General features: G+C 39.1%; 1 protein-coding gene across 2 annotated transcripts in view; it reads right to left on the reverse strand.

Moving 5' to 3' along the window:
• The window catches only part of FMN2 (formin 2), a 340,819-nt gene that overhangs the window by 256,216 nt on the left and 62,626 nt on the right, over positions 1–21,977 (reverse strand). For both annotated transcript variants that reach the window (XM_058533558.1, XM_058533559.1), the window contains exon 3: positions 2,959–3,106. In XM_058533558.1, coding sequence (XP_058389541.1) covers positions 2,959–3,106 — 148 coding nt within the window. The remainder of the gene's footprint in view (positions 1–2,958; positions 3,107–21,977) is intronic.

The raw sequence follows: 21,977 nt of genomic DNA on the forward strand, positions 1-21,977 counted from the left end.
GCAGCTCCCTGGTGGGGAGAGAGGGGGAGCAAGCCTTCTCCTCGGCACATAAAGGAGGGTCGTCTCCTTCCTCAATATATGTAGGTGGAGATAAACCACTTTCACAGGAGGGATTATGGAAAAATTGAAGTAAGAGCCGTGAAAAAGGCAGAAGCAGCAAGACCACGAATACGAAGTAGCTGGACATATGAATCAGTGAGCAGTAAGAAGAAGGGCCGGAAGACAAAAAAAAAAAAAAGGCAAAAAAACAAGCTCTCAACTTTATTAGATGGAAGCACAAGTCAGTTTCCTTCAGAAAGAAACAAGTCATTGAACTCTTTTACTTTAAATGAAAACTGATGTTGCAAATAGTGGTTTTAACCACGATATCACTACATAATAATGTATAGCAATCAGTCGTTAAGTGCTCTGCAAATGGTTTCTTACTATTAAGAATCACGTTATCAAAGTTTGCAATTGATACATATTTTTTAAAAAAACAGTAGACTCTACACAAGGTTTTCACTGTATTATTGACATTCTCACTCTGACAGCTGACTGCCTGACTAGGAGGGACAGGGTGATGTGACCCCAGAATGAGCATGCCCCATGAAGTCACGGCAGGAAAAGTTGAGAAAGTGCCATCAGATCATTTGGACAAGCCAATGCCATATGGCTATTGGGTTTATAACAGATCAACTGGAGAAAAACAAGTCACTACGTTAAATTATTTTCTACTTACCTCTATCATCCTCTTCAAGAATGCATACTTTAAAAGGAGACAAGTTATTATACTAAAAATTACTTGCTCTGGCATTTTGCAAGCTGCATCAAATAATGAGGAAGAAACTCAGTGACAAACTTCCTGGTATCAATTCCAACTATCATCGTTTACCACACTAAAACTCTAATTATCACTAACTTTCAATCTAGTGCCCCTCCAGTATACAAAATCAATAACATAAAATGTTTCATAACTTTTTTTAAAATGCCCTAAAATTTTAGAGGATAATATAAATGTTTCAGTTAGAAAAGTTGAGAACAGACACACAAGGGAAGAAAAAAATGAAAATATCAACCTAATCAATGATGTAAAACACAAGATATGAACAACTGTTAAAAGAATTCTCCATGAAATTGACCAATTCTACTTTCTCTACACCTGGCTATTTCCTTTCAGTAACTTTTAACATAAACAAACAGAATAGTGTATTTAATGGGATCAGTTCTTTTAGTTGTGTGCTTTTCCTTTTAAAACTACATATGATTTTATGTGCTTGCTTTATTTTCAGGTGGTGTCACATTAGAACACCCTCATCTCTGAAGATTTTTGCATTAAGGAACTCTACCTTGGTCCTTGATCGACTGTACTCTGTGTTATGATAAACTCAGAGCCCTACATAGAACAACATTTCCTACATCCTGTCTCTCGTGTGTTGTTCATTTCAGGGAATATAGTCCACCAGGTGAACACTAAGCAGTGTTTCAGAAGCATCAGATATTAAAAGGAGGACATGCAGGGTTGGGTGTGAGCCCCCATTCGGTGCCTCAGTGCAAAGAAGAAAGAGGTTTTATCCCTCCAGAGACTGGGATAAAACAGAAGGTTATCAGCACGAGGCTCCCTTTGCAGGCCTTTGGGCATAATAAAACTGGAATAAAACTGGAATAAAACTGTTGACACCGTGGATCGTGCTTGGTTTTACAGGGAACTCACGAGGAAGATAAGGACATGAAATAATGATAATTATAATAACAGCAGCAAACACTTCTACTGAGCCAGGCACTGCACTCTGAATGTTAATTCCGTGCTTGAACATACATTAACTCATATAACTCTCAAAATAGCCCTATGCACTAGATATTATTCTTCTTGCCATTTTACAGATGAAGAGACTGAGGAAAATGGTGAGAAAACTCAGCCAGGTTACAAAGCTGATACATGGCAGAGCCCAAGCTCAGTGCTCTTCTGTGATGCTCTTTTACTACAACTCCAAGTTAAGTCTCTAATGATTATCTTTCTCCCTATAAGCCAATGGGGGGAAAAAATCAAAATTCTTAACTCTAACACTCACGCTACCATTTGGGAAAATTTGGTGAGGGAGAGATTTCTGAACAGTAACAATGCCTTCCTATTTACTCTTCACTTATAGGTCAGACATCCATATTCCTTATCAGTCCACCAAGAAGAAACTGGGACTTTTTATTATGCCAAAATGAAGAAAAAACAAAAAATAAAACAACAAAATTCCTTTAAACATCATTACACAAATATGATTCTTAATTCTGTATGACAAATATAAAGTGCTTTCCTGATTTTAGGCTCCGTATAAAGCTCATGCTAATCTCATGCTATCTTCCCAGCCAATAACACAAAACACTTTAAGTCAACGAAAGGCACAAAGAGGAAAAAACAACCCAAAGGAAAATTTTAAAGAAAAATAAATATTACATCTGAACACTGTACAATTTTAAAAGATCACTTAAAATTTAGATTTAGTAAAACTTGTATCTCTATCTTGTCTCTCAGAGTTCTCTCTGAAGGTAAAGGAAAGGAGTAGAAAGGCACAAAGAAGGTGGTTAGAGAAGAGAGTCAGCAGGAAGAAGTAAGGTGGCCGCCCCTCTGAAGGCAACAGAGATAAACCTCCCTTCGGAGCCCTCTCAGCATCCTCCTCACGGAGCTTCAACCTCGGGCAGTGGCTACAGGGGGCTGCGGGCAGCAGTGCTTCCCAAACATCAGTCTGCACAATCATAACTGGACAAGTCCAGGGTCCCGTTCCCCGGAATTCTAACTCAGCAGCCTTGAAGGTGGGAAATGATAATTTTCCATTTAACAAGCCTCCCAGTGATTTTCCTGGAGTTAGCTGCGGATTATAATCTAAGGCAGACCCTGAAGAGAAGCACAGGCTCACTACCCAGTGCGCACTGCACAGACACTTTATGCCGCGCGTGCTCAGAGCACTCCCTGCTCCCGGGTCCTACCTGCTTTAGCAGCCTCGGGCCTGTGTTCTTCATCAGGAGGTTCAGACGGCGGCCAAACAGATGGGATGCGCCTGGGAAACTGCCCTTCTGTGTAGTCCAGCGAGTGTGTGGGCTGACTAACGGCAGCCCAGGTGTAAAGTTGATCTTGCTATATTTGAAAATAAAACATTTTTTCAAGCTATTTTAATTCAATCATGAAAAAAAAAATGAAATCTTCTTGATTGAGACATTGCAATATTATTTCTATCATAAATATACATAGGTCGGGTGTGTGTACATATATATACATACATATAGAAAAAATGTTAAAACAGCATTTTGTACTATTCAAAGTAGATTCATAACACATTCTTGCATACAGTCATTTCATTTTCATAACCATACCTGTCTCAATTTCTTTTCTATCATAAAATCTAAGTCTCTTTCTTTGGGGGTAGAGATGCCATGTGGGCCGGCAGGGATTATAAGGTCAGAAAATCCAGACACTCAATTGGAGAACTCCCTGAACTAGCATCTTTAATACATTTGAATATGATGTCCCTTTAAGATCTGTTTAAACACTTGTGGCAAAGTCACACTGTCCCGGGCAGCACAGGACAATAACAGCTTCCGTGCCTTCAACAACAAAAGGCCCAGGAAACCGACTTATCTGGGTCCAGGTTGGAAACTGGTTTGGGAGAAAAACCATGAACAAGTAAATGAACCTGCCAAGAATAAAAGAATTAGACAGGGATCTTCTGGCAAAGAAAGCTCTTCCCAGCTGCAGACCAACAGAATCTGGACAGAATGAGAAGAGGGCTCATAACTACACCTAGTGCCACGGAGCTAAGTGGAAATCTCACAAGGGAGCCGCCTGGAGGCCGATAAACACCTTGCCAAACTGCTCGTTAGGACTTCAGAACAACATGTTTAACCATTTTAGGATGCATGCACTCAATACACGCATGTCCTGGGTTCCTTCATGACATTTTCCTTACTTATATGTATATTTCCCTAAACCTTTGATTATCATAAAGTAAAGCAAAGAGAATAACAGTATAGTAGAGGAGGGCCAGCCCCGTGGCTTAGCGGTTAAGTGCGCGCGCTCCGCTACTGGTGGCCTGGGTTCGGATCCCGGGTGCGCACCGACGCACTGCTTCTCTGGCCATGCTGAGGCCGCGTCCCACATACAGTAACTAGAAGGATGTGCAACTGTGACACACAACTATCTACTGGGGCTTTGGGGAAAAAAAACGAGGAGGATTGGCAATAGATGTTAGCTCAGGGCCGGTCTTCCTCAGCAAAAAGAGGAGGATTAGCATGGATGTTAGCTCAGGGCTGATCTTCCTCACAAAAAAAAAAAAAAAAAACAGTATAGTAGAGGTAAAGAGCAAATTAAAACCAAAAGCATCCAGAAATCACTGTGCTGAAATTATAAAGTAAGCCAAACTGATGAACAAGAGTTGCTATTTCTGTAATTAAATAAATTAAGAAATTCATAAAATATTCTTCACCATTGACAGTAAGATACAACGGATAGATCGGTTAGTTAAGCCTTACCTTTAGGGACAGTCACGGGTCCTAACTGAGAATTCAGATTCCTGGGGTTAGCTAGTATTGTATCAGAAAGGGTCACATTTCAGAGCTGGCCGAGCATTTCAGCTATTCATGTCTCTTTCAACTACTCATACCTTTTTTTTTTTTTTTTAGGTTTTTTTTCTGTCTCTATGTGTTTGTTTATTGTTGTTATTATCTACTACTTAATGAAGGAACTCATACTGTATTTGACCTTCTCCCTCTGACTTATTTCACTTCGCATAATACCGTCAATGTCCATCCATGTTGTCACAAATGGCTGGATTTATCTTGATCAACACCAGAGGCTTTGCTACTTAGCTTACTGAATGTCAGAAGTAGCTTCTCATTGGTGAAATGAGTGTTTTGTTTAAAACAAAATGGGCTCTCACTGGTGAAACTGAAGGGATTCCATATACGTGGATTGGCCAAAACATCGGAGAATATCCTCATACTTAGAAGAACAGGGTAAGACTCGGGCAAGGGAGGATGTCAGGCGTGATGCCCTGTCAGTGCTGCACCAGCCGCTGGTTTACAAAAACGTCTCCTCACCTGTTGCCAACCGTTAGGCACAGGATCCTGCCTCCTCCGTGTCTGTATTGTGTGAACCTTTCACGGAAGGTGTAGCCAAGCATCTATCCAGGTAGCAAGCTGCACATCCCCTGACGAAGGGACTCTTGCCGAGCGAGCTTCATCACCCTAATAACAAACGCACTCAGCCTTGGACTTTGCTCCACATAAAGGAGGCAGCACCAACAGCCAAGAGATAAATGGTTTCCCTTAGGATTCCACATTCACCCCAGTACAAAGTATGCTATAAGCACTCTAGACAACCCCATATAAGCAAACAAAAAAGTTCGTGGGTCCCCCAGGCTTTCAGCCACACCCCAAGACTGTCATACCTTACAGCACTGTGATGTCATCTCAAAACCTCTCCTTCACCACACGGCTCCACTAGCAGAAAATAAGCAAAACACAACTTCTTTCACGGCTCTTTAATGTCTAGATGCCAGCTCTTCAACCTATCACTTAAACTTTTCTGCATGCCTCCCATTCACACCCCCAAATTCATCTCTCCATGTTTCCTGAGCCAAGCTCCACTACATTAGAAGGCCCTCCCTAGTCCTCCACTCACAGAGTCTTATCAATCACTAGAGTCTAGTTGAAGCCCCAGCTCACCTGGACCACTCCAGAATCAGCACACTGACGGCACGCCTGCCACGCGCATTTTGACAAATATGGTGTGTTGTCTGGAATGGTGGCTTAACACTTTCCTGAGTGTATCTCATTTCCCTCACATGCACTGAAAGCCCCTTCAGCATGAGAAGTGTGCACACAGCGTCTGTCAATCCCGTCACACTTGACAATGTCATGACGATGGCCTAACAGCCACTTCATGTCTATTGAATGAACATACTTGTCAGGTAGAAAAGAAATATAGGAGATGGCTTGTCAATATGAGCAGCAGCTCTAGCTAGTAATCTCATTTTCCTCATTTGCTTAACAAGGTACCAAAAGGGTACATTGTGGGTACAATTTGGGAAACGAAGGTAATCAAGTTATCTGTTATATCTAAACCTACTGGCAATTATACAAGATAAAGAAGAATACGGAGTAGACAAAACTAGAATACTGTCAATGCTGCAGCCCAGACAGATCTCCTAACTTTATGAGGCCTCGGCGTTCTCATCAGGAAATCAGGAGGAACATCCACCCGGGTCCTGTCTGTAGGGCTTGCATGAGGCAGGAGCAAACACTACGTGGCAAGAGCTAAGAAAAAGACAGGTCTTATGCAAAAATGGCACACCAATAGCACCACTCATTTTGATACTTTTTCATCTACGTTTGATCAGAATAATCATACATTATTTCCTATATTTAAAAAACCCTTTTCAGAGGAATTCAAAGTTGTCGCCATATGTCCACATCAAGATCTCTCCGCAACCAGCACTGAGTCCTTGCTTTATTGTGAGAAGCTAGTTGAGCAAACTTTAGTCTCCAGAGTTTTCTTGGCATTTGTACTAATTGTGGCTAAGTTTTGCATTCAATTAAGAACTGAGCTGTGGCATTTCCTCAACCATCCCTGAAGGTTTTTCTCTGTTGTATTTCTGTTTAGCATTTCAGAAATGCAGCTGTTATTTTCCAAGCAGGGTCATAAGTTCCTTGCTACCAGGCACCATATCCTATATCCCCTGTGTTCCCCAGGATATTACACGATCTGTGTACATAACAGACACACAATGGGTATTAAGGAACTACAAGGTCAATGTAACCACAGGACCAGTTTAAACTGACCCCATCGTATTAAAAATAGAATGTTAAAGTTGTCTTGCAGGGGCAGTGAGCCAAAACTGCAAGTCATGTAGCCAGAGCATGCACAGAGAAGAAAATTTAACACCTGGAACCAAAGATTCTCCCTGCTATGGAACCAAAAGGACTGGAATACGACCAGAACTCAAAAGATGGATCTTTTTCAGAAGCGAGGGGTGCATTTTACAGAAGAACCAGCGTCAAAGCCCCTTTACACACCTTACCATAAATGGTCCTGCTTAGAGTCCTTCCAATCGAAACCTGCCCTACCAGTACTTCTGCATACCAGCCTGCCCTCCCTAATCCCTTAAATTTTACCCCAAACCCTGGATCGGGGAGACAGATGTGAGAGCCTTGCCTCCTCTCTCCTTGCCGGTTGAACTTGCAATAAAACCTTTTCTTTTCTCAAAAGCCAGTGCCACTATATTGGCTTTTATGTGTGTCAGCTAGTGAACCCTTGCTCAGTAACATCAAGATCAAGAAAAGCTGTCTTTTAACACAGCAAATCATAGTTTTATGTCTGGGTTAAAACAGGAATATGTGTCCCATGGCCCTACTCCAACCCCTTAAATTCTCAAGGTCTGCTTAGACTTTTGTTGAACTGGATCATTTCTTCCTACTAAAGAAAACAAATACAAATACATAGGCAGATCAGATTTAAAATCACAACCTACAAGTGGCATAAATAGATCATGGGCCTGCTATCCCAAAAAAGAAAAAAAGTTACTTTTAGCAAATATTTCCCCATCTTTCAACTGAATTATAAATAATAATTCCCAAAATAACTCAGAGCTAGAATCCACAAATAGTTTCTTTTAGAGGGCCCAGTAGAAAATAATAAGGCTCAAAGTTAGGCATTCTAAGGCTTCGTGGAGATTCTTCTGGCCACGATGAGGGTTTGGTTGTCACCTTACACTAGGTCAGGTGAGCCTATTCTGACAGTGCTATATGCTAGAAAATGTCATTGCCCATTAGCCTGTATGTTAAAGCAGAATCTAAGTTACTCACTGAGAGGACTGTTGCCCTTCCCACTGGTGTTCCCATGACTCCTCAGTGAGGGGAGACGGGACATCCACACGTGTGGGAATAAATCTTAGTTTGGGTTCCTCACTTCCTAAGAAGCTCTTGGCACCACCCCAGCTCATGTCCATCAAGGCCAATGGATCTCTATTTAAGTGGTCAAATATAGTAACTGTATCCCAGACATTCTAGGAAGTGCAATCTCCCACCAAATATCATAAGTCAGACTGAGGGGTGAAAAGTGTAAAAAATCGCTCCAAAGTATGCAGCTCCTCCATTTCTTTACACATACTCCTACACCCCTAGAAGCAGAGATAAAGTCCATCTCGGGCCCGCAGAGGGCTCTTCACCTGCACCTGGTCACACCAGCCTCAAGAGCTGCTTCAACTCAACTGTGCTTGGGGGTGACCTCCAAGAAAAGACTGCTGGGTCTACTGGGGGAAGCTGCTGCAATGTCTGCCCCATTACACGAGAGCTGCTGTAGGAGGTTCTGGAGATAAATGTATTTCTGATCTTAGATCGTCACAGCTTCACCTGAAAAATTAAACAGTTGTTTGGTGTTTTGAGTTTCTTTGTGCTTTTCTCATCTTACGGACCATTGTGTTGATCAGATTTGCTTTTTGTTTCGGCTATTAGAAAATCTGAAATAAGTATATGGCCCACCTGCCATGTGTTTTGGGTTCCAGAATATTGTTTTGTTTTTTTATTTTTGGTGAGGAAGATTAGCCCTGAGCTAACCTCTCTTGCCAATTCTCCTCTTTTTGCTGAGGAAGACTGACCCTGGGCTAACATCCGTTGCCAATCCTCCTCTACTTTATATGGGACACTGCCACAGCATGGCTTGATAGGCGGTGCGTAGGTCCACGCCCAGAATCCGAACCTGTGAGCCCCGGGCCACTGAAGCGGAGTGCACGAACTTAACCACTGTGCTACCAGGCCCGCCCCAGAATATATGTTTTTTATTAGCTTCATTCCTAGCTCCATTTTATGTTCTTCCCCAGTTTTGTTTTGTCTTTTTTTTTTTTATCTTTTCACGGATAGCTAATTTTTATTATCTTATGGTATCTTACTTTTCTTACTAATTATTGTAAATACTTTTTGGAATAAGGTGGCAATAAACATATTATTAGTATTAGGGAAATGATGGAAGATCCATTTATTTATCTATTGTAACTCGTGACCTTTTTATAAGATAACTGGCTGGATAAAAGGTAGACCCACTGATAGTAGACCGAACTGTACTCACAATATTTGGGTTTGCATTGATCATCTAAGTATTAAAAAAAAAACAACAACAGAACTCTATAGAACTGCTTTGAGATGGGGAGATAAGAAAAACAATAACCAATCAGAACAACACACAACAGCATCTGCTGGTGTATATTATTTTCTAACCTTTCTTTGAATGTTTTGTGTAGCTGTAATCATAGTGCACACGCTTTTATAAATAACATACTATAGATATTTTTTAAATCATTGCATCATCTTCACACTTATAATATACATTTCTGCCATAATCTTGACACAATTAAGATTATACTATAGCTATTAAATCCCATTTAACAGAGCTGAATGCAATTGCCCAAAGAACCTCTGGTTTGCATTTAAATAAGAAGTTAGAAACCTGGACGGGTATTTAAAAATGACAAATACAAAAGAAAAAGGGAAACATCAAGAAGACTAAATCTAAAGATGAGCTGAGGTCTTTGAAAATGTTTCAGGATAATATAAAGGGGTGTTTTCTCAGCTATGTTCAAAAGAAGCACTGACATTACTACCAGTGACATTGCAAATGAGTGAAATTTTCTGGGGGGAAATTGAGCATCAGAAGAATTTAAAAACGGATCCCTTTGGAACCAGCAATTCCACTTATAGAAATTTTCCCTAAGGGGAGAATAAATCAGTGATATGCAAAAACATTCATATACTAGAATACATTTATTCCAGTGTTATTTATGTTTTAAAAAAGGGAAAAAAGCTGAATTTCCAAAAATAGCAATATGAATAAAAATTATAGTATGTACAAGTAACGGAGAGCCATTAAAATCGTTTCACATCAAATTCCCCGTAAAATTCCGTTCACGATATGTTGACAGGTGAAGGTAACTGGCTATAAATTATTTGTACACTGTAAAAATAATACATGAGGTGATAACAAAAGAGGTCATTAGAACCAATCCTTCTGCTGGGGACTAAAAACGACAGAATATATGTATATAATCTGCTTAAAGGCAAAGGAAAGGTGAGTAGTAAATTAAGGAAGAATTGGCAAACCAGGACCCAGGGGAGGACACACACTGAGGGAGTGGAGACTCACCCGTCACTTTTTCCCCCAGGGCTCCTGTGAGAGTCTGAGAGCATTTCCCAGCAGGAAGATCGGGGGACGGAGCCCTCTAAAGGGGGCTGGCCCTAGTGACACCTCCAGCTTTGGGTTAGGATTCAAAGGAGCATCACACTAGGAATAAAGGTAAATTAGAAGTAGACGTAAGGGCCGGCCCCGTGGCTTAGCGGTTAAGTGCGCACACTCCGCTACTGGTGGCCGGGTTCGGATCCCGGGCGCGCACCGACGCACCGCTTCTCCGGCCATGCTGAGGCCCGGTCCCACATACAGCAACTAGAAGGATGTGCAACTATCATGTACAACTATCTACTGGGGCTTTGGGGAAAAAGGAGGAGGAGGATTGGCAATAGATGTTAGCTCAGAGCCAGTCTTCCTCAGCAAAAAGAGGAGGATTAGCACGGATGTTAGCTCAGGGCTGATCTTCCTCATTAAAAAAAAAAAAAAGTAGACATAAAATGACACAAAATGAGAGAGCCATCAAGCTACTGATTTCAGAAGCCCTATGAAACCTCAAAGAATAAACATAAAGAGAAAAAGAGTTAAAAATAAAATCTTAAAAGCAGCCACAAAAAACCAGATCACCTTTAAAGAAGCAATAAATAGACTCTTTTTGTTAAGAAGTCACTGTGATTGGAAGCTATATGACAGTGGGATGATCTGTTTTAAATGCTGAAACAGCCTACCAGAATTCAAAACCCTGTAAAAATATCTTTCAAGAAGGAAAATGAAAGAAATCTATTTTAAGACAAAAAATACTAAAGATTTTGTCAACTAGCAGACCTGCACTTAAAGGAAATACAAAAAAGTGCTCTTCAGGTGGAAAGAAAATAATCCCAAACAGAAGCCTACAGACTCAGGAAAAAAGAAAGAAAGCAGAAAAAAAAGATTTCATAAAGACTGATAGTATAAACAATAATATTAATATCTTACGAGGTTTAATAGAGAAAAAATTAAAATAAAAGAACAGCAACACAAGACAGCCCCATGGCCTAGTGGTTAAGTTCAACACAGACCTATACCACTTGTTGGCAGCCATGCTGTGGTGGCAACCCACATACAAAATAGAGGAAGACTGGCAGAGATGTTAGCTCAGGGAGGATCTTCCTCAGCAAAAAAAAAAAGAACAACAACATGCAACACAGGGTGGAATAAATTAAGTTAAAACATTTTGTTTGTTGGGGCCTACCCCATGGCTTAGTGGTTAAGTGTGCGCGCTCCGCTACTGGTGGCCCGGGTTCGGATCCCGGGCACACACCGACACACCACTTCTCTGGCCATGCTGAGGCGGCGTCCCACATACAGCAACTAGAAGGATGTGCAACTATGACATACAACTATCTACTGGGGCCTTGGAAAGAAACAGGGAAAAAAAAAATTTTGCTTAATTTGTCTGGACACAGGAAAAAGTACCAAAATAAAGCAAAAATGTGTGTTGTTTTTAAAGATAGTCGCTAAAAGAATGGTAAGAGTATATAATTTTCAAACTACCAGAGGGAAAACGAAATAGTAAAAAATACCTGATGAACCCAAAAAATAAACAAGAAAAAGGAATATAAAACAGACGAAACAAGTAGGAAATACATAATAAAATAGTATTTTAGATCAGAGCATTGAAACAATTGTATTAAATGTAAATGGACTTAATAATATTTCAACAAAAAAGAAAAGATTGGGGGCCGGCCCAGTGGCGTAGTGGTTAAGTTCGCGTGCTCCACTTCAGCGTCCTGGGGTTCGCAGATTGGCATCCCAGGCGCGGACATACACACCGCACATCAAGCCACGCTGTGGCGGCATCTGATATACAAAATAGAGGGAAGACTGGCACAGATGTTAGCTCAGCGACAATCTTCCTCAAGCAAAAAGAGGAAGACTGGCAACAGCTGTTAGCTCAGGGCCAATCTTCTTCACCAAAAAAAAAAAGAAAAGGAAAGATTGGATTGGACTGGATAAAAAAATGAACTCTAAATGTATGCTTTTTATAGAAGACACAACTAAAAAATAAGGATATATAAAAAATTATAATTACTAGGAAGGAAAAAGGTATAACTTGTTAATGTTAACTAAATAAAGCAAGCATAGCTATATTAATATCAAATAAGAAAGCTTTAAGGCAAAAAAGCATCTGAAGAAATAAAGAAGAAAACATTGATAAAAATTTAATTCATAGGAGAATAAATAATTCTAAAATGTAGGACAATAACATGGCCTAAAGTCTATATAGCAAACTTGGCAGGGCTATAGGCGAAAACGACATATCCACAGATAGAGTAAAGATAACCTTTCCTGGCCAGCCCGGTGGCATAGCAGTTAAGTGCGTGCGCTCCACTCCGTTCACAGGTTCGGATCCCGGGAGCACACTGACGCACCACTTGTCAAGCCATGCTGTGGCGGCATCCCATATAAAGTAGAAGAAGATGGGCACAGATGTTAGCCCAGGGCCAATCTTCCTCGGCAAAAAGAGGAGGATTGGCAACAGATGTTAGCTCAGGGTTGATCTTCCTCAAAAAAAAAAAAAGAATCTAGAGAGGAAAAAAACCCAGCAACTTAGTCCAAAGAAGGGAGAAGGAAGGAACTACATAAAAGTACTAATAAAATAACCTCAAAAGAAGTCCTCTAAAAAGCTAATAAAATTGAAAACCTCTGACAAGTATTATCAAGTACAGATACAATTAACCAATGTCAGAAATGAAAAAGGAAACATTATACAGATCCTACAAGCATTAAAAAATAGTAAGAAGTATTAAAATAACTTTATACCAAATATTTTTAAATATTAGATAAAATGGATAAATTCTCTAAAAATGTGCAACTTAACCAAAACTGACAAGCAACTAGAAAATCATGAACAGTCCCATAAGTGAAATTAAATTCAAAATTAAAAACTCTCTCACAAAGAACACTCCAGACTCAAGTGGCTAGACAAATACCACCCAAACACTTAGAAGAAATAATACCAATCTTACACAAATTCTTACAAAGAATAGAAAAAGAGGGAACACTCCCCAACTTATTTTATCAGACCAACATAACAGAAGTACTAAAATCTAAAAAGGACATTAGACAAAAAGCCATTAGACAAAAGGACAAAGAGTGATATATCACAAGCAAATTGGGTTGATTCCAAGAAAATAAAGTAGGCTTAGCATTTAAAGTAAATCCATGTAATATTCTGTACTAACAAAATAAATAAGAAATTAAAAAAATATTCCCAGTAGAGATAATCAGAAAAACCTTTGATAAAATGTATCACCCATTCATGACAGAAACTCCCAGGAAACTAGGAATTGAAGAAAACTTACTTAATCTGATAAAATGGTGAAATGTTGAAGATTGGACTTTAAATTTGGGAATGAGGAAATAATGCCACTATCACCAGTCTGTCTTCTATTTAACAGTTATTCCTATTCAGTCTAGAAGTTGTTGAACAAACGAGACAAAAGATAAGAGAAGAAATAAATGCTGTTATTCGTGATGCCATGATGGTATACATAAAAATTTCAAATAAATGTACAGATAAACTATTAGAAATAATAAATTTTGCATGGCTTCTGAATACAAAATCAATATGTAAAAATCAATTGTATTTCTCCATAAGCAAGACAAAATAAACTTTTAAAGATGCTTTCAAAGTAATACTTTTATGATACTGGCATAAAAATAGACACACAGACCAATGGAACAGAATAGAGAGCCTGGAATTCAACCCGCACGTGCACAGTCAACTAATATTTGATAAGAGAGCTAGGGACATCCAGTGGGAATGGACAGTCTCTTCAACCAATTGTGTTAGGAAAACTGGATAACCACATGCAAAAGAATGAAACTGGACCCTTATCATACCACTCACAAAAATGAGCTCAAAATGGATCAAAGACTTAAACATACGACCTGAAACCATAAAACTCCTAGAAGAAAACATAGAGAAAAAGCTCCTCAACATGGGTCTTGGCAATGATTTTGTGGATATGACACCAAAAGCACAAATAGCAAAAAAAAAAAAAAGAAAAGAAAATCAACAAGTGGCACCACATCAAACTTAAAAGCTTCTGCACGGCAAAAGAAACAATCAACAAAATGAAAAGGACACCTACAGACTGGGAGAAAAATTGTGCAAACTATGTATCAGATAAGGGCTTCACATCCAAAATTTATAAAGAACTCATACAACCCAATAACAAAAAAACAATCCAATCAAAAAATGAACAAAAGAACTAAATAGACATTTTTCCAAAGAAGATATCCAAATGGCAAACAGGTACATGAGAAGGAGCTCAACATCACTAATCATCAGGGAAATGAAAATCAAAACCACGATGAGATACCACCTCACACTTGTAAGAATGCTGATCATCAAGAAGACAAGAGGTTAAGTGTTGGTGAGGATGTGGAGAAATGGGAACGCTTGTACACTGTTGGTGTGACTGTAAACTGGTTTAGCCAGTATGGAGAATACTCAAAAAATTAAAAATAGAACTACCATGCAATCCAGCAATCCCACTTCTGGGTATATGTCCAAAGGAAATGAAAACAGGATACCAAAGAAAAATACGCACTCCCATGTTTATTGTAGCATTATTCACAATAGCCAAGATATGGAAACAACCTAAGTGACCATCAACAGATGAATGGATAAAAAAGAGGTGGTAAATATATACAATAGAATACTATTGAGCCACAAGAAAAAAGGAAAGTCTGCCATTTGAAACAACATGGATGTGATACCGGCTCAACAGAAAGTTGACATAAGGGAAACCATATTGTAGAAAAGAAACCAAATTGCAACTTTGAATGACCTCTGATTAACTAGCCCAGACACGCTCTGTGGATTTTATGGCCCCTCCCAGCTGCTATAAGTTGATAACTTTGTTCTCGAGTTCTTAGGAATGTGATGACCCCCAGGCAGAAAGTCTATGCCTATAGCCATCATCAATGACAACTGAAAGATCAGGGTATAGGGCATTGCTCTGGTCTCTGATGCATATTCAGTAAAACAAAAGACTATTAGGAACTAAGAACAGATGGATGCCTCCACCCTGAGACCAGATGCCTCCCCGACCCGGAGACCAGCCCCCTATATAACTGGCCTGTAGTCTTTGTTCTGTAAGATGGTTCTTTTGGACATTAGTCAGCCATCTTCCCTCTTGCTAGCAAGCTATAATAAAATGCCCTTTCTGTGCCACCATCTTGCCTCTTGATGATTGGCTTTTGTCTCGCAACAAGCAGATCATGCCCTTTGTGCAGTAACAGATGGACCTTGAAGACGTTATGCTAAGTGAGGTAAGTCAGAGAAAGTCAAATACTGTATGATATCTCTTATATGTAGAATCTAAAAAAGTGAATCGTAAAAGCAGAGAGTAAAACAGTGGTTACCAAGGGCTGAGGGTGGGGGAATGGGAGAGCTGTTGTTTAAGGGTACATACTTAAGACTAGTAAATAAATAATCTGCAGACCTAATACTCAGTACAGTGATTACAGACAACAAAATCGTATTATAAACATTAAACTTGCTTAGAGACTAGATTTTGTTCCCAACACTAGAAGAAATGATAATTATGTGATGTGATAGAGTGTTGACTAATGCTACTATGGCAATCCTATTATAATGTAAACGTCTTGTGGAGGATCAGAACTGGCTATCCCAAATGTGTCTTTTTGGCTTGATCGTTTTTAAGAACAAAAGACTCTGAAAGAAACTCTGACCTCCCCCCTAACTGCCTAAAAGAATTTAAGACAGAAGGCCTATTCCAGGAACTACCTAATAGCATAAGACAACTGTGGTGTAATGTAAAATGTGTCTCTCAGGTCACATTGTCTGTAGATGGCCCAGCAAACACTTGTTTAACAAACACTTGCATTTCCATCTCCATGTGAATTGTCTTCCTTGTCTCTGAAGTCCCAAACCACCACCACCAACATCCTCCTTTGTCTTTAGCTGAGGCTGGTATTTAAGGTGGCCGCTTTGGCCATTCTGGTGAATTATTCAGTTTTCCTGGGTTTCTCCATGTACACGTTATTAAACTTGGATTTTCTCCTGTTATTCTGTCTCATGCCAATTTTACTCTTAGACCAGCCAGAAGGGCTACCCTCTAGAGGGTAGAGGAATTGTCTTCCTCCCCTACAATATCAATATGTTGTACACCTTAAACTTACATAATATTGTATGTCAAATATAACTCAATTAAAAAAACACTTTTAAAGTAGCATTAAAAACTTAAAATACCAGGGGCTGGCCCTGTGGCATAGCAGCTAAGTGCACGCGCTCTGCTGCTGGTGGCCCGGATTCGGATCCCGGGTGCGCACCAACGCATCGCTTGTCAGGCCACGCTGTGGCGGCGTCCCACATAAAGTGGAGGAAGATCGGCACAGATGTTAGCTCAGGGCCAGTCTTCCTTAGCAAAAAGAGGAGGATTGGCATGGATGTTAGCTCAGGGCTGATCCTCCTCACAAAAAATAAATAAACAAATAAATATTAAAAAAAAAATACCGGGGCCAGCCTGGTGGTGTAGCGGTTAAGTGTGCATGCTCCGCTTCGGCGGCCCAGGGTTCACAGGTTCAGATCCCAGGCACAGACCAACGCACTGCTTGTCAAGCCATGCTGTGGCAGCATCCCATATAAAGTAGAGGAAGATGGGCACGGATGTTAGCCCAGAGCCAATCTTCCTCAGCAAAAAGAGGAGGATTGGCAACGGATGTTAGCTCAGGGCTAGTCTTCCTCACAAAAAAAATACAAAACATAAAATACCTAAAAAGCCACTGAATAGAAATGAGCCCTGTATGCAGAAACCTTTCAAACCTCAATGAGATTCTGCAGAGAAAAGGAAACCATTGACAAAATGAAAAGGCAACCTACTGAATGGGAAAAAATATTGGCAAATAATATATCTGATGGGGGTTACTAACCAAAATATGTAAAAAACCCATATAACTCAGTAGAAAAAAAACAATCCAGTTCAAAAATGTGTAGAGGATCTGAATAGACAGTTTTATTCATTTATTTTTTTGTGTGAGGAAGATCAGCCCTGAGCTAACATCTGCCAACCCTCCTCTTTTTGCTGAGGAAGACCGGCCCTGGGCTAACATCTGTGCCCATCTTCCTCCACTTTACATGGGACGCCACCACAACATGGCCTGACAAGCGTGTCAGTGCGCACCTGGGATCAGAACCCGGGCTGCCAGCAGTGGAGCACGCACACTTAACCGCTACGCCACCGGGCCAGCCCCGACAGTTTTCCAAAGAAGATATACAGATGGCCAACAGGCAAATGAAAAGATGTTCAACATCACTAATCATAAGGGAAATGCAAATCAAAACCACAATGAGATATCACCTCACATCTGTGAGAATGGCTACACTCAAAAAGACAAGAAATAAGTGTTGGTGAGGATGTAGGGAAAAGGGAACTGTTCTGCACTGTTGGTAGGAATATAAATTGGTGCAGTCACTGTGGAAAACAGTATGGAGGTTCCTCAAAAACTTAAATATAGAACTACCATACAATCCAGCAATTCCACTTCTGGGTATTTATCTGAAGAAAATGAAAACACTAACTTGAAAAGATATATGCACTCTTATATTCATTGCAGGATTATTTATAATAGCCAAGATATGGAAACAACATAAATGTCCATCAATGGATGAACAGATAAAGAAAACGTGGTATATATACACAATGGAATATTATTCTGCCATAAAAAGAATGAAATCTTGCCATTTGTGACAACATTGATGAACCATAAGGGAATTTTTCTAAGTGAAATAAGTCAGACAGAGAAAAGACAAATACTGTATGATCTCACCCATATGTGGAATCTAAAAAAACCAAGCTCATAGATATAGAGAACAGAATAGTGGCGGCCAGAGGCTGGGGGTAGAAGGTGAGCCAAATAAGTGAAGGGAGTCAAAACATACAAACTTCCAGTTATAAAATAAATAAGTCTGGGGGATGTAATGTACAGCATGGCAACTATAATTAATAACAACGTATTGCATATTTGAAAGTTGTTAAGGGAGATCTTAAAATACCTACTATTTGCTGACATTTAACAAATATCAGAAACAGAACTTAAAATATCTAATATTTGAAAGTTGCTAAGAGAGTAGATCTTAAAAATTCTAATCACAAGAAAAAAAAACTCTGTAACTATGTATAGTGATGGATGTTAACTAGACTTATTGTGGTGATCATTTTGTAATATACACAAATATCGAATAATTATGTTATACACCTGAAACTAATATAATGCTGTATGTCAATTATACCTCAGTTAAAAAACTTCAACGAGGGGCCGGCCCAGTGGCGCAAGCAGTTAAGTGTGCACGCTCTGCTGCAGCGGCCCGGGGTTCACCGGTTCGGATCCCAGGCACGCACCAACGCACTGCTTGTCAAGCCATGCTGTGACGGCGTCCCACACAAAGTGGAGGAAGATGGGCATGGATGTTAGCCCAGGGCCAATCTTCCTCAGCAAAATGAGGAGGATTGGCATCAGATGTTAGCTCAGGGCTGATCTTCCTCACAAAAAAAAAAAAAAAAAAAAACTTCAGTGAGAGAAAATAAAAACGACTTAAATATATATGAACAGATGTATCACATTCATGGATTTGAAGTCTCAGTTATTTTCACTTTTCTCCAAAACGAGTTAAATAACGCAATTCTAATCAAAATCCCAAGTGTGTGTGTGTGTGTGTTAGGGGGATATGACAAACTGATCTAAAATTTATATTGAAATGGCCAAGATAAGCTTTAAAAAATTAAAGTGGAAAGACTTACTATTCCAGATATCAAGACTTATCACAACGCAACAGTAATTAAGCACTCTAATACTTGTGCAAGGACACACAAACACACAATGGACTAGAATAGAGAGACCCATGTACCAGATTCTCACCTACATAGATGATAAAATATGACCTTGATTTCACAAATGTAAAACTGCTTTCTAGGATTATTATAGATCTAAATAGAAAAGACAAAACAACAAAGCTTTTGGAAGATAATATAGGAGGATATCTTTGTTGCTTACACAGCAGGCAAAGACTTTTAAAAGGACACCCAGTACACTAGCTATAGAGGGAAAGACTGATAATTTGGACTACATTAAAAGTAATCATCAAAAGACACCATAAAGAAAGTAAAAGCTTAACTGATGAAGGATTTGAATCCATAATAAAGTTGCTACAATCACTAAGAAAAATACAAGTATCCCATAGAAAAATGAGCAAGAAACTTCAAAGGAGGATACACAAATAAACGTATGAAAAAGTTATCAACCACATTAACAATCCAAGAAAGGTAAATGAAAACCACAGTGACATAACATTACACCTCCACCGGATTGGTTAAAGTCATACAAAAAAATAAAAGAGTGACAGTACCAAAGTTGCCAAGAACGTAGAGCAATGGGAATTCTCCCTGATGGGATTGTAAATTGGTAAAACCACTTTGGAAAAGCATTTAGTCACGTCTCATATAGCTGAATATATGCATATCCTATGACCCAGCAATTCTCCTCCTAGGTGTATACCCAACAGAAATGTGTGCACGTGTCCATCAACAGAAGCGTACAAGAATGTCCATAGTAGCATTATTCATAATCATTCAAAACAGAAAGCAGGTATGTTCATCAACAGCAGAGCAGCTAGATATAATCTGAAATCTTCATACAATGGGTAACCATATAAAAATTAAAATAAACTACAACTTCATACAAACTTAATGTGAGCAAAAGAAGCAGACACAGAAGAAGGCACACTGTAGGACATTTATATCAAAGTTCCAGAAGGAGGAAAAATTAAACTACTGTGTTTTAGGACTGATATTAGAATAGTGAAATCATAAGTAGGTTGTGATACCACACAAGTCAGGACATCAGTTACCTCTGACAGTAAGAAATAAGGATTGAAGGAATTTTCTGAGACCCTGTCAATGTTTTATTTCTTGACCTGGGCAATAGTTACACAGGTGATCCATCTGTGATAAATCACTGAGCTATACTTCTATACTTTTCTATATGTGAGCTGTATTTCCCATTATAAACGCTTTAAAAAAAATTGAATTGCCTTGGGACATATGTTGAAAAATAAACTGACCAAATATATGTGGGTCTATTTCTAGACACTGGATTCCATTCCATCGATTTCTGTCTACCTGTCTACCCTTATGTCTGTACCACACCATCTTAATAAATGTAGCTTTACCATCAGTTGTGAAACTAGGGAGTATCTGTAAGTCTGCCAACTTTATTGGTCTTTTCCAGAACTATTTTATCTGTTCTAGTTCCTTTGCACTTCAACATTTATTTCAGAATCAATTGTCATGTCTACAAAATGCCTCTTGGGATTTTTATTGGGATTCTGCTGAATCTCTGGATCGATCTGGGGAGAAGCGACACCTTAATATTGAGTCTTCCAATTCATGGTGGCAGAGCTCCCATTTACCTAGTTTTTTAAGCAACCTTAGAAATGTTAGGTAGTTTTCGGTGTATAGATCTTACATATATTTTGTTAAATTTATCTCTACATATTTCATGTTTTCCATGCTATTTTAGCTGGTATTGTTTCCTCAACTTTATTCTCCAGTTGTTTGTTGCTAGTATATGGAAATACAATTAATTTTCATACGTTCACCTTTGCCTCATGAACTTCTAAAATTCACATTTTAGTTCTAATGGTTGTTTAGTATAGTCATCAGAATTTTCTACCTAAGTGATCATGTCACACACATGATCTGCACATAGAGCAAGTTTTACTTCTCTCTAATCTTTATGCCTTGTATTTCTTTTTCTTGCCTTAGTTCAATGGCTAGAATCCCCAGTATAAGCTGAATAGAAGAGGTGAATGTGGGCATCCTTGCCTTGTTCCCATTCTTAGAGAGAAAACATTCAGTCTTCACCATTAAACTTGATGTCAGCTGTAGGTTTTTCATAAGTGCCACCTACTAGGGTGAGGCCATTCCCTTCTCTCCCTAGTTTGCCAAGAGTTTTTATTATGAACAGGCATTGAATTTTGTCAAAGGCTTTCTCTGCATCTATTAAGGTGATCATATAATTTTCTCCTTTATATTTTGATTAATTTTCAAATGTTAAAAGAACCTTGCATTCCTTTTTATATACTGCTGGATTAAATTTGCAAATATTTTGTTAAGGAATATCCTATTTATTTTCATCAAGGATACTGTCTGTAGCTTTCTAATGATTTTGTCTGGTTCTGGTATCAGGGAAATTTTAGCCTCATAAAATAAGTAGGACAGTGTTCCCTTCTCCTCTATTTTTTCAAAGAGCTTATATAGCACTGGTATTATTTCTTCTTTAAAGGTTTGGTGGAATTCACCAATGAAGCCACCTCAGCCCAGGGTTGTCTTTATTTTGTTAATAAGTTTGTTTCATTAATAACAAAAAAATTTTAAAAAGGGGGGCAGTGCAAACAATACTAAAAGAAAACTGTGCATATGTATACATACATGTATGCAAATAATTCCTGCACACTGGGAAGATTTGAAAAATTTGTAAAAGCTAAAGAGCAAGTAAAAACACCCATATCGCCATGACCTTGGGCTTTTATAAATTTTCAAACCCTCTCAGTGAGCATGCATTATTTGTAACCAGAATTAAAAACAATAAATGGCAGTCAGAGTTGTCCATCAATGGAATGGGATCTCCTCAGATTCTGTTCTGAGCCTGTAATGATGGTGTAGACAGGCTTTCTGACTTGGCTATGAGTTTGGAATAAAATGCGTTTCACTTTGAAGATCCTATTAGCTTATTTCACTAGCCTTCCACTTTTATCACAGACAAAACA

Source organism: Diceros bicornis, chromosome 38 (assembly GCF_020826845.1).
Source record: "Diceros bicornis minor isolate mBicDic1 chromosome 38, mDicBic1.mat.cur, whole genome shotgun sequence".
Classification (NCBI taxonomy): domain Eukaryota; kingdom Metazoa; phylum Chordata; class Mammalia; order Perissodactyla; family Rhinocerotidae; genus Diceros; species Diceros bicornis.